At 39.2% G+C, this 13,259-nt stretch overlaps 1 protein-coding gene across 3 annotated transcripts in view; it reads left to right on the forward strand.

Annotated features, from left to right (window-relative positions):
• Positions 1-13,259, forward strand: part of xrcc4 (X-ray repair complementing defective repair in Chinese hamster cells 4) — a 40,217-nt gene that overhangs the window by 19,046 nt on the left and 7,912 nt on the right. For all 3 annotated transcript variants that reach the window (XM_067574301.1, XM_067574299.1, XM_067574300.1), the window contains 2 exons: positions 849-1,006; positions 6,586-6,727. In XM_067574301.1, the coding sequence (XP_067430402.1) occupies positions 849-1,006; positions 6,586-6,727 (300 nt within the window). The remainder of the gene's footprint in view (positions 1-848; positions 1,007-6,585; positions 6,728-13,259) is intronic.

Genomic DNA, 13,259 nt, shown 5'->3' on the forward strand with positions numbered 1-13,259 from the left:
TCAAATTCCCTCTTTGTGTTTCCCTGTTGAGCTGCAATGGAAGTATAGTAACAAAAAGAGGGACTTTGGCACTAAAAAGACTGTAACGTTGAAAGATATCTACTTGATTTGACTCATTTGGACGCTGAAGCTTCATATTAGCTTCAGATAAACTTTTAAATACATTTTTGCACAGAAGGAGGACTGTGGATTTTGTCCTCCATCATCTTCTAATGGTCAGTATGAACAGGAGGAATGATTACAGCAAGAAAAACAGGTTTAACTGTTCATTTGAGCTCCTGACTGTTGTTTTAAGACACACATGAAATATTGTGAATCTCTCCTCTAAGTGAACGCACTACAACTATCTGCAGCGCTCCTATTTCAGCTGAAATGTCGCTTCCGTCTCCTGACTGTTCAGCAACTGTTTTCAGCACTTTCACATCACCTGAAATCTTTGCTCATTACAGTGATTTAACCTTCAACTAACATACAAACTGCTTTCATCGCTCATATGTCGACTGAGCCCTCAGCTCCTTTCAGTGCTCATACTTCAACTATAACTCTTGCACAACTTCTCACAAGCAAAACAAAAAAACATTTTAAGATGTTTAACTTCACATTGTTTCAAACAAAGACTTTTTGTTGTTCAGACAACTGAAAACTCTCAGGAAATCCTTGCTCAATAAATTGCTCAATAGCTTTTGACTCATGTTTCCTTAATTACTGCAATCTTCTGATTCATCAGCTTTGTTGTCAAACTTATGTTATATTTAATGTGTATTATTAATTCTTAATGTAAGCTTGAATGTGATTTTTTAAACTATTGTATAACCAAATCAATGTTCACTCTCTGGTGTCTTTTGTAGGAGTTCTGAGGGAAAGAAAAAGGGAAATTCAGTGAAATCAGACCAAACAGCAGGTCAGGAGGAGGAGGTGACTGAGGAGGATGAGTATGGAGGTAGCACCGACGAGGAGCCAGAGGAAGAGCAGACTAACCTGGCCTCGGCTCGACCTGCTGCTCGGGGTAAGATCTCTGTCAGTGTGTGAGAGAATTTAATATTCTCAATGTGTGTGCACGAATACAGGCAGTAAATGATCAGCAGCTACTCTGGATCAGTATGACGTGATTAATACATCATACTGATGTTTTTTAGAGCCAACATCTAGCTGTGGTAGTTGCTGCTAGGGTCATTTAAAGGACACATATTCTGCATATTTCAAGATCTGTATTTATATTCTGGGGCTCTAGTGGAATATCTACCTGATTTACAGTTAATAACTCCTTATTTATCTTATACTGGCCCTTTTATGCAGCCCCTCGGTTCAGCCTCTGTCTGAAACAGGCCGTTTTAGCTCCTGTCTCGTTAAGGCCCGCCTCCTGATGAACCTACTCTGTTCTGATTGGTCAGCTTCAGGAGGCTTCCTCCGGCTCCGGAGGCTACGTAAACAAACTATAGTAGCAGGATTTCACTTCTTCTTCTCCTTCTTTACTCCAAATGTCAACTTCTCAAATCCATCCATACATGTTGGAGCTGAATCAGATCTGAAATATGAGAGTGGACAACACATGGAAACACCTTAGCAACCATCTTAGCAACCACCTTAGCAACCAAGGCTACAGAACAGACGGCCCTTGAGAGCAGGTTTAAACCCTGACTGTTGACTTGCAGGCAGCATTTCTACATACGTTCACCTCAGGTTTTGTAACTTTGACCGTGTTTAACATCTGACATCATAACAGGATACAAATGACAGAAAATCACTAAAAGCATACGTCTCCTTTAATCAATCACTCTTAAATCTCACTACAAACACTACAGCAGCTCACTTCACTGACCCTCTGGTTAAAGTGCTGCTAATCACTAACATCACATACCCCGGTGATGGTATAATTGAAGTTACAAGTTACAACAACACCACATAATCTTTAGTACTGTGTTGAAATTCCTCGAAAGGGGATTTTTTTTTTTTTTTTTTCCAAGAACCTCAGTTACAGGCAGAAAGTTTTACAGTTATGACTCTGTCTTTGTACTAGTATGTCTACATCTCACTATAAATTAACTGAATATTCTGACAGGGTACTTTAATGGATCACCTGCAGAAAGTATTGAATTTTGGCATGCGAACACGTAAGTCAACATTAAATCATGTAGGGCAGAAAATTACTGTTGCAGGTGCTCCGACTTGATGGAAAACACCTGCTGTGACATCACTGAATGAGGTGCGGGCAAACATATCCAACATGCTTGAAAAGTTTTCTCAGAGCAGAACAGCCACGTTGTCAAATCAGCAATGTTAGTTTTTTTTATTTTTAGATCAAGTATTGTCACATCAAGAGTTCCATGATTAGTAAAATATGATATTTTCGTTGAGCTGTCGTCATGGTAGCTGAGTGTGTTTTGCACCAGGCGTCTTTTTTCATGCCCAGACACTAACCATGACATCACTGAGGAATTATGTAATCCGGAGAGTCGGGGCCTCCGTAAACTGACAATCCCAAAACACCTTTAAATACAAGCAGCTTCCAACGTTGACATTATACTCCATCAACCTCCCGACTTCTGCTCCCAGATGGCTCGGGATTTGATTAATGCGCCATCAGCTGGAGGCAGGATGTATGGAGTGTAGTGGAGTATGGATTTAGATAGAACATCGGTTACCTATCAGGGAAGAAAACTGGGCTCTAAGAGGGTTTTTTTTTTTACCCTTTTACCCTCCTCACAGTTACTTACATCCCTGATTTTTCCACTTTCTCACACGCTTTAAATCCTCCACATGAAGCCAGGTCAGGTTTGATACGTCAAGGTTTTTTTTGGAGGGGGCGGTGTAGGTGGTGTCCCCTTTACTCCAGTCCCCCCCCCGCCCCCCCTTTCGTCTGATGAAGGAAAACTTGTGTTGTTCTCTGTTGCTACGACAATGACTCAGAGGGCCCGCGTGCCGCTGCCAGTTAGGACCAACAGATAGAGAGGAGGGGGCAAAGAGAGTTTTAGGAAATCTGTGGTTTCGATATTTATGCTCATGAGGTTGTTTTGTGTTGAGTGTGTATATAGAGACTGCTGCTACTGGTGAGAGAGGTTTTCATCCACACAACAAAACAATCTACTAATGCTGTCAAATTACCCATGAACCCATTCTGGTGAAGTAACTGTGTGTGCATAATAGGGCTGCAACTATCAATTATTTTTTAGAATTTATTATTCTTCATTAATTGATTCACTTTGTCTGTGAAATGTAAAAAAGATAGTGAAAAAATGCCATTTACCATTTCTTAGAGCTCATAGTGATGTCTTTGATTTGCTTGTTTTTGTCTGACCAACAGTCCAGAATCTTAAAGAGGACATGTTCTGCATATTTTCCAGCTCTATATTTATATTCTGGGGCTTCCAGTTATTATTTATCTTCTACTGCTCCTTTATGCAGCCCCTCAGTTCAGCCTCTGTCTGAAACAGGCCGTTTTAGCTCCTGTCTCTTTAAGGCCCCGCCCTCCTGATGAACCCACTCTGTTCTGATTGGTCAGCTTTAGGAAGCTTCCTCTGGCTCCGGAGGCTACGTAAACAAACTATAGTAGCAGGATTTCACTTCTTTTTCTCCTTCTTTACTCCAAATGTCAACCTCTCAAATCCATCCATACATGTTGGAGCTGACTCAGATCTGAAATATGAGAGTGGACAACACAGGGAAACACCTTAGCAACCATCTTAGCAACCACCTTAGCAACCAAGGCTACAGAACAGCCTGTTCTGGTGTGCGTAATAAGCTAATGATTGTTTTTATTATTAATTCATTTTTCATGATTTTTTTCTCAATTAAACATTTTTGTCTGTGGAAACGTGGAAAAATGTGATGAGCTGACATCAGCTCGTCTTTAAAGTAGAAGAAAATGTTCCAAGCAGGTTGAAGACTTCTGACTTGCATGATTTACAGTTAAAAACTCCTTATTTATCTTCTACTGGTCCTTTATGCAGCCCCTCAGTTCAGCCTCTGTCTGAAACAGGCCGTTTTAGCTCCTATCTCTTTAAGGCCCGCCCTCCTGATGAGCCCACTCTGTTCTGATTGGTCAGCTTCAGGAAGCTTCCTCTTTTTGCTCCGGAGGCTACGTAAACAAACTATAGTAGCAGGATTTCACTTCTTTTTCTCCTTCTTTACAACAACGTTAGCAACCAAGGCTACAGAGCGGACGGCTGTTTGTGGGCAGGAGCGAACAATCTGACATCATCACGAGGAGGAAGTTGAGGTCATTTTTGCAAACAAAGCGTTCAGAGCAGATTGAAGCCCTGACTTTTGACTTTCAGGAAGCATTTCTACACACGTTCCCCTCATGTTTTGACATCCAACATCATAACAGTCATTCACTTTTAAGACGCTGGAACTAGAGAACTTTTGGCATTTTTGCTTGAAAAATGACTGAAACCAAATAATTAATTATCAAAATAGTTGCAGAATAATTTTGTGTTGATCAACTAATCAATTAATCGACTAATCGTTGTGGCTCTAGTGCATAATGATCTTTTATTTGTCCCAGTCAGTAAGAAGCAATGAATTAAATATTAAACATTTAAAATCTATCACTAAACTAAGGTGGTGAACATAGTAAACATTTTTACCTGCTAAATATCTCCATGTTAGCATTGTCATTGTGAGCTTTTCTAGCTTTTATTAAAAAATAAATAAATTAATACATTTAAAAAAGATAAAGCAATACTCTCTTTACCAATAAAGGACATCTCAACTGATTGGTTGAGCATGTTTTAAAAAGTTCTTATAAAGTCATTTACATCATTCTGTTCAGAAAACTAAACTAAAAAACTAAAAAGTATACTTCCCTTTGAAAACCAAACACCAGAATATAAACCATAAACATGCTGCTGGAAGCCACCTGAAAAATTCTGCTTCTGAAATCTTCAGCAACATATCACATCATATGATATGACACATCATCAGCTTTTAAGTTGATATGTTGAACTTGTTAGCAAACAGTTGCTTATTTCCACATCCAGCAGTTAAAGAGAAACACTATCATTCATGTGGAGTCGTGTTTCTGTCCACCTGGTGAATGTAAGTCCAATATTCACTCTCTTTTAGCTCTGTTTTTACTCTCTACCAACTCCTGAGGGAAATATCTGGCTCTTTAGCTGCTAAATGCTCCACTATGTTCACCAGCTAGTCTATAGCCAACTGTGTCTGTTTGCCGTTTGGTGCTGAGCAGGTAGTGTACAGTGGCTTTGTAGAGCTTTATCTCTGAAAACAACACTATGAGAGCGCTGAGAGTGAATTAAAACAGTAAAGTTGCAGCCGGACAGATAAACAATGGGCTGAAACTCGTTATAAAGCTCTGTAAAGCCGAGAGGAGCTGCAGAGTCACTGATAATTCTCTCCTTTCACTTCACAAATTGTCTTTTGATTCATTGTTTTCGACAAGATATCACAAACAGAAGAGAAAACCATTAAAAGGATCAAACCATCAAGTCATTAGCACCTGTGTACTTAGTCTTCTTTGTTAAAGTTTTACTTGCTGGAGCTCTTTTGTGTTGAGTTTAACAGACAGTTTTTACAGACTGTTTTAAAGATGTGAGTCAGTGTGTTCATTCAAACAGGGAGGACGAAGTGGAAAGCTGTCACCAAACTGAACGGAGAGAAATATATCAGTGAAAATTAACCTACGAAAAAAAAAAAGGAAGAACACGTAATTTTAAGCATGTTTCCCCACATTTTCCACCCTCGTTTCTCTTCTGCTCTTTGATCCATGGAAACGAGCCGATTCGCGGGTGGAGAGCCAGCTGCCTCTCTGTTGTTGTTCCACACACTCGTCCTCCCGCTATCCTCATGTTTAAGAACAGAGGGAGAGAGCAGAGGTGATGAAAGCAGAGTCAGATGTTGGCGGGGACGCCGGCCGCCGTCTTTCAGCCTCGAAAACAGTAGAAAGAAGAAAAAAGTCATTCCTTTCTTGGAAACTGCTGTGAATGACGTAACCCGACTGTTCAAACTGGTTGTTCAATTTCAAGGAATGACGCAGGTGTTTGCTGTGTGTTTTAAAATCTGCTGCTGCTGCTGCACACCTGGAAGTGCGTTATCCCATTTATACCCTGGAAATTTACCAATCAAGATTTTTCTTCTTCTTTTTTAGATCAAAGGACTGATCAGTTAATTGAAAAATGAAAATAATCGTTAGTTGCTGCCCTAGTTTCATGTTCTCAGATGTGAGCATTTAATCCTTTTTATTCTCTTACATTATAGTAAATTAAATATCTTTGGGTTTTGAACTGCTGGTCAGACAGATAGGGCTGAGTAAAATGAATGAATTAATTTTTATCTGAATGTTCAAGTTCAAGTTCCCAAGATAAATTGAGAAGCACTTCATAGGATATTATTATATTTATCTGATGTAGTTCAATCAAGATTAGACTTGAATCAAAATTAATCAATTCTGGACTTTGTCAATCGAAATTTCAAACAAATTTAGAGATCAGTGGCGATATCTACAGACAAAACGAGACATTTGGAGATGTTTCATTGATGTTTTATTGATCAAATTCACACATTAATCTAGAAAACAATCGTTAGTTGCAGCCTCCAAACACATGACCGATTCACCTTTCCCCTCAGAGTCCTCTACTCCGACCCCATTGGACGACAGCCTGAGTGACATCACGGACGTCGCGCCCTGTCGTAAGCGCCGCTTCCGTCACCTCAGGGACCAGGACCCGGCGGTTAAGCGACCTCACCCAGAGACCTCCCAGAGAAAGAGGTAGGTAGGAGTCCACACCGCACACACAAAACAAAAAAACAAAAAAACACACATGTAACGTCGCTCCAGTCTGTGTCGCTCTGTGTTTGTGCTGTTGAACATAAAAACCTCCTGCTTTATGGTGTCAGTTAATGTCTGTCTCAGAGCACTTTACTGGCTTTTCAGCTAATAAACTGCTCATACATTTATCCTTTAAATTTGTTCATTTAGCCGGGGTGTGACGCCTCCGACCCAAAAATAGCTCACAGAAACACATTTAAATGTGCTTTATTGTTGCGAGTTAAAACACAACCTCCCTTCTTCCTTCTTTCTCTGTAGAAGAAAAGAGATGATGATGATGTCCACCTGGAAAATAGCTCATGTTTTTAATTACCATATTGGCCTGAATATAAGAGGACGCCCCTTTTCCAACAGCTGTTTTTTGCATAAGACTTTTTGAAGATGCGACACACTTTCACACTCGTCCCTGTTAGGAACATTTCTCTGAGACATCCTAAATCCCAGAGGAAGAGAGAGTCCTCATCCTTTGAAGATTTTCTCTCATAAAAAATGAAATAAAAACCATTAAATCAGAAGGTAAATCCCACATTAGTGTAGCTTGTCCATCAGTCACACATTCACACGCTCTCTATCAGCCTCTTGGATGCATCTGTGTTATTTTTTCTGGCAGTTTCTCAGACTGTCTGTTTGTCTTTTTTGAGTCATTTCTTGGCCGTTTGACAGGATGATTTCGGACCCCGGTTCATTTCTGCAGTAAAGACGTTGAAAGATGTTTCGTCTCGTTTCCACACGACATGAATTTATTTCCTCCATGACAGAAAAACACGGTGCAGGGAACATATCGTGAAGTTTTCCAGGCCCATATTTATATTCTTTTGTGAGGAGGAGGCAACGTGAGTTTGAGGAAATTTGTGGTTTTGGTATTTTTTTTTTTTTTTTTTGTGCAAGAGGTTGTTTTGTGTGGTGTGTGTATAGAGACTGCTGCTACTGGTGAGAGAGGTTTTCATCCACACAACAGAACAATCTATTAATTCATTTTTCATGATTTTTTTCTCAATTAAACATTTTTGTCTGTGGAAACGTGGAAAAATGTGATGAGCTGACATCAGCTCGTCTTTAAAGTAGAAGAAAATGTTCCAAGCAGGTTGAAGACTTTTGACTTGCATGATTTACAGTTAAAAACTCCTTATTTATCTTCTACTGGTCCTTTATGCAGCCCCTCAGTTCAGCCTCTGTCTGAAACAGGCCGTTTTAGTTCCTGTCTCTTTAAGGCCCCGCCTCCTGATGAGCCCACTCTGTTCTGATTGGTCAGCTTCAGGAAGCTTCCTCCGGCTCCGGAGGCTACGTAAACAAACTATAGTAGCAGGATTTCACTTCTTTTTCTCCTTCTTTACTCCAAATGTCAACTTCTCAAATCCATCCGTGCATGTTGGAGCTGAATCAGATCTGAAATATGAGAGTGGGCAACATCTTAGCAACCACCTTAGCAACAGTCTTAGCAACCAAAGCTACAGAACAGACGGCCGTTGAGAGCAGGTTGAAGCCCTGACTGTTGACTTGCAGGCAGAATTTTACATATGTTTGCCTCAAGTTTTAAAACTTTGACCATGTTTAACATCTGACATCATAACAGGATATAAATTAGAGCTGCAATGATTAGTCGATTAGTTGTCAGCTATTAAATAAATTGCCAATGAACCGTTTTGAATCGTATTTTAAGAAGACAATGTCCAAATTCTTTGATTTCAGCTTCTTAAATGTGAATATTTTCTGGTTTCTTTAGTCCTCTATGATAATAAACTGAATATCTTTGAGTTGTAGACAAAACAAGATATTTGAGGACGTCCTCTTGGTCTTTTGGGAAACACCGATCAGCATTTTTCACCGTTTTATGTCAACATTTTATGGACAAACAACTGATCGATCAATCAAGAAAATAATCATTAGTTGCAGCCCTTAATATAAATAACAAGAAACCACAAAAAGCGTAATATGTCCTCATTGAACGAGCCTTCAGAAACTCCTGCGGGTTAAACTGGGCTACCTAAACACTCTAACAGACTCAGTATAAACACACTGTAAGAAACTGGCTAGCCTAGCAACGCTAATGCTACAAACAACCCATAATGTAGAAGAAGAAGTCAAAGTCAAATGTAGTTTCCAGCATAAAATATCGTTGTCTATTCTGATCAATACGGTATTTTTCTAACTAAAAGCTTCTCTTTAGATTCCTCACTGTTCTCTCACCCCTCCCCCCCCTCTTCCTCTTCTCCCTCCTCTTCCTCTTCTCCCTCTTCTCTCTTGCTTCTCGCCCTCCTGGTATCCTGATGAATGGGAAAATCAAACATCATAAAAGTTCCCCGTCAGGGATCTTCTTTATGTCGGGTAATTACACCCAATCTGCAGTCGCTCCCAACCAGCTTAACCTTCTGACCTGAACATCCAGATGGGAGCGAGTTGTTGAAGTACGTAAACAGCAGCAGCGGCTCGTAAACCGCTGATTGACCGCAGCACAATCAGTGATGTAAATATGTGAAGGAATGTGCGGAGCTCTGCAGCCAAGTGTGTGTTAAACATCCACAGATATCATCAACAAGTATTTTGATGCAAATCCAAAAATCACACAGAGCCGGTTCGTTACTGTAGCTGCGCTAATAATCACAGCTGCTGCTAATCAATAAGCTCAGTTCTTTTATTTTGATTAATCAGCGATTTATTTAGTGCATGAAATGTCAGAAAATAGTGAAGGGTCTAAGGTGAAGTCTACATATAGTTTTCCTTGTCCAAACAACCTGAAGATATTCAGTTCACAGTGATTTAAAACAGAGAAAAGCAGCAAATATTTACATTTGAGAGTCTGCAAACTGAGAATGTTTGGCCTCGTTCAACATTCGCCCAGCATGAAAAAAAACGCAGCTCTACAGAACTGCTGTAGCTCATGAGCTAACTGCTAACAAGCCAACAAGCTAACAAGCTGGGAACTTCAAATCAAAACAGTCACAGTATCTCTCTGAGCTTCTTTCTATTTTTACTGTACCGAGACATTTATATTGTTCATCATTTAATTTAATGAAGAGTTACAGAGCACTTTTATCAGGAACACCTGTAAAATCTAATGTAATCCAAACAACTATGCCATAAGTTCTACTTTTACGAAGCTTCTACATTTTCAGTCTTTGTTGACATTGGCAGAAAGGTGATAATTCTACTTTATTTTGATTATTGAGGTGTACGGTGGACAAAATTAGAAAAAAGTAGAATTTATGGCAGAGTTGTTGTAGAGATTAGATTGCACAGGTGTTCCTAATAAAGTGAGTGTATATATATATATATATATTATATATGTCCTTTTGTCTCCAGTCTTCTGTTTTATCAGTATAATCAGGCAAACACAAAACAACAGTTACAATAATGAAAAATGTGTAATCAAAATCAGAAAAGTCTTTTAGATATTGTTAAATTAAATGATGAAAGTTTTCTCTTATAGGAATAGACGTCACAGGTGTTTTATAACAGAACTTTGTTGGAATAATAATTAGAAGTCAGGACTGTTGGACAGCTGTTAAAGTTCACCAGAGTTGAACTTCACATGTAAGACTCACCACTAATATTAAAATTAATGCTGAAATGAACTGAATTCGCCACAGAATTGTTCTATTGTAAATGACTGTGCTTCAAATGATTTATATCATGAAGAGAGCCAAGAACACTTCAGCTTTTTATATTTGTTTTGTCTTGACTGGTGTTTTGGTCGTACGTAGTGTTAAATGTTGGAGGACCATAATGGAAATAAGCCATTAGGCTTCATTTTGATTTATTTCCTCAGTAGGAGTTGTGAAGTTATAGTTTATTTTTCCAATAAACTTAATGAAAACCGGGAGGATTAAAGGAATAAAACAAGCTCCAAAAGAATAAAAGTAAAGATGAAACAATAATTAATCGACAGAAAATTAATTGGAAACAATTTTGTTAGTTGCTTATTTGTCAGCTAAAACATGAACCTTTATGGATTTCAGCTTCTCAGTTGTGAGGTTTTGCTGCTTTCTTTTGTCTTATGTGATAATTAATTGCACATCTTTGGATTTTGGATCCAGTTTGAAGACGTCTCCTGGAGCTTTAGGAAAATGTGAAAGTCATTTTGCACTATTTTCTGATTTTATTGACGTAACAATAAACTGGCAGATTAGACTGTAATAAAAAATATAGAAAAATCATACAAAGAAAGATGCAAAAAAGAATACAGAGTGAATAAAAGTAAAAAAATAAGTAAAAATTGTCAGTAAAAATAAATACAAGTATTACAAGTGGTTTAAATTTAACATTTTTTGGTGGTGACACAGCCTTAGAGATGGCAAACAGTCATGGTGGATCGTCTCTATCTGCGAAGAAGCCTGAAAGTCAGTTTTTCATGTTTTTAAAACCAAAACTAAACATGTCACCACACACGTAGCTTCATACATGACATATGTTTTTGCCATAGATGGCTGCAGAGCTGAACAGGAGTCAGTTTGACCAGCAGAATGACCTTGTTCCAGTTTCAGAGCTCTTTTAAGCAGCAGTTTCCATTTCTGCCGTTGTCTTTACATCCAAAGGGAAAACCCAGCTGTCCACCTTTAGGGCGTTATCGCATTTACAACATTCCTCGGAAAGGGAATATCAAATTCAGAGTTTATTGGTGATAAAAGAGCAGCGTTGTCCTGCAGGTTTATGATTTCAGCAGCTTCACGATTCTCTTTTCTATCGGAGTGTCCTCACTTGGTTTTTATCTCTTTAACCACACAAACACATGCTGCCGTGGCTTTAGGCAGGCCAGCTGGTAGAGCTCGCCTCAGGAGGAGGACCTTTTCCACTCTGGACTTTATGTGAACACACAGCTCCACTAATGAGAGTTAGGAGAAGATCAGAAGGCTGCATCAGGGTGGGTTCACCTAATTAAAAAATAAACTAAATTAGTTGTTGTTATATTTGTTCAGGTTTTGAGATATTTATCTGCCAGTTTTCTGCCTCCACATCAATACAATGGAAGTGGAGGAAATAGTTTTTGATATGCTCACAGAATTGAAAAATGACGATCAATGAAGTTTCAATTAAAATCTGCATGTTCTGTGGATTATCCAGAGTAGCAGGGACACTGATTCTGTTTAACCATGTTACTGCAAACAGACACAGTTAGCTGTAGACTAGCTGGTGAACATTGTGGAGCATTTAGCAGCTAAAGAGCCAGATATTTCCCTCAGGAGTTGGTAGAGAGTAAAAACAGAGCTAAAAGAGAGTGAATATTGGACTTACATTCACCAGGTGGACAGAAACACGACTCCACATGAATGATAATGTTGCTCCGTAACTGCTGGATGTGGAAATAAGCAACTGTTTGCTAACAAGTTCAACATATCAACTTATATTATGTCAGTGTTGTGTTTTAAAGCTTGTTATGCTGCCCTCAAAGTGTCCAAAGAAATCAATTAATGAAGGTTGATCATTCTGTAATCACATTTAACCGTCCCTCTTTGCAGTCAAAATTAATGTCAACATGTTTTTTAAATTTGTTATTAATAGTTTTGTAAAATTCTTCTTAGTACCAGTAAGGAGTCTCACTGCTGCATTTTGAACTAGCTGCAGGTGAGATAGGGCTGACTGACTGATTCCTACATAAAGAGAATTGCAGTAGTCAAGGCTAGAGGTAATAATAGCTTGAACTACGGTCTCCAAATCTTTAACGGACAGGAATGATTTTAACTTTGCAAGTGCTCTAAGATGGAAGAAGCCAGTACTAACAAGTAAGTTGATTTGTTTGTCAAATTTTAAACCAGAGTCAAAAATAACAACAATATTTCTTGCGTGGGACCTCACATTCAGTGACAGAGGCCCGAGGGGCATTGGATGTGTTTGCAGAGTTGTCCACAGGGCCGAGGATTAGGACCTCAGTTTTATTCTGGTTTAGCTGAAGGAAGCTTTTTGCCATCCAGGATTTTACATCCTAAATGCAGTTTAGGAGGGAGTTAACACTGCATGGATCACATGGTGTCAGTGGGAGGTTTAGCTGGGTGTCATTGGCCTAACAACCTAACCTAATAATACAGAGAAAACAAAATAAGGCTAAATATAGGAGGAGGACACATTATCAATTCTAACAGAAGCTGATCGGTCAAACCACTGAAAGGCCTGTCCCTGAATGCCACCATGTTTAAGGCAGTTCAAGAGGATAGAGTGATTGACTAACCCTAACCCTGTGTCGAAGGCGGCCGGTGTCTGTGTTTGATTGACAGCAGCTGGCAGGCTACCGGTGTTACACCGTATGAACAGAGACAAAGTAAACAAACTGCTGTAGCTACAAGTCATGGACAGACAGCATTTAGCTAACAGGGACTGTGAAGAACATTACAGGTTTACTTGCTGTTTAATGTGCTGCAGCTGAACTAATTAGCTATCTCGCTGCTAACTGACGTTAGTGGTGCACTTTTCCCTGGTGAATGTTTGTTTGGTGGTTCGTTCAACAAGCAAAGGTGCAGGACAAGACGTGTGTTCATGTTTG

Source organism: Thunnus thynnus, chromosome 19, assembly GCF_963924715.1.
Source record: "Thunnus thynnus chromosome 19, fThuThy2.1, whole genome shotgun sequence".
Taxonomy (NCBI): Eukaryota; Metazoa; Chordata; class Actinopteri; order Scombriformes; family Scombridae; genus Thunnus; species Thunnus thynnus.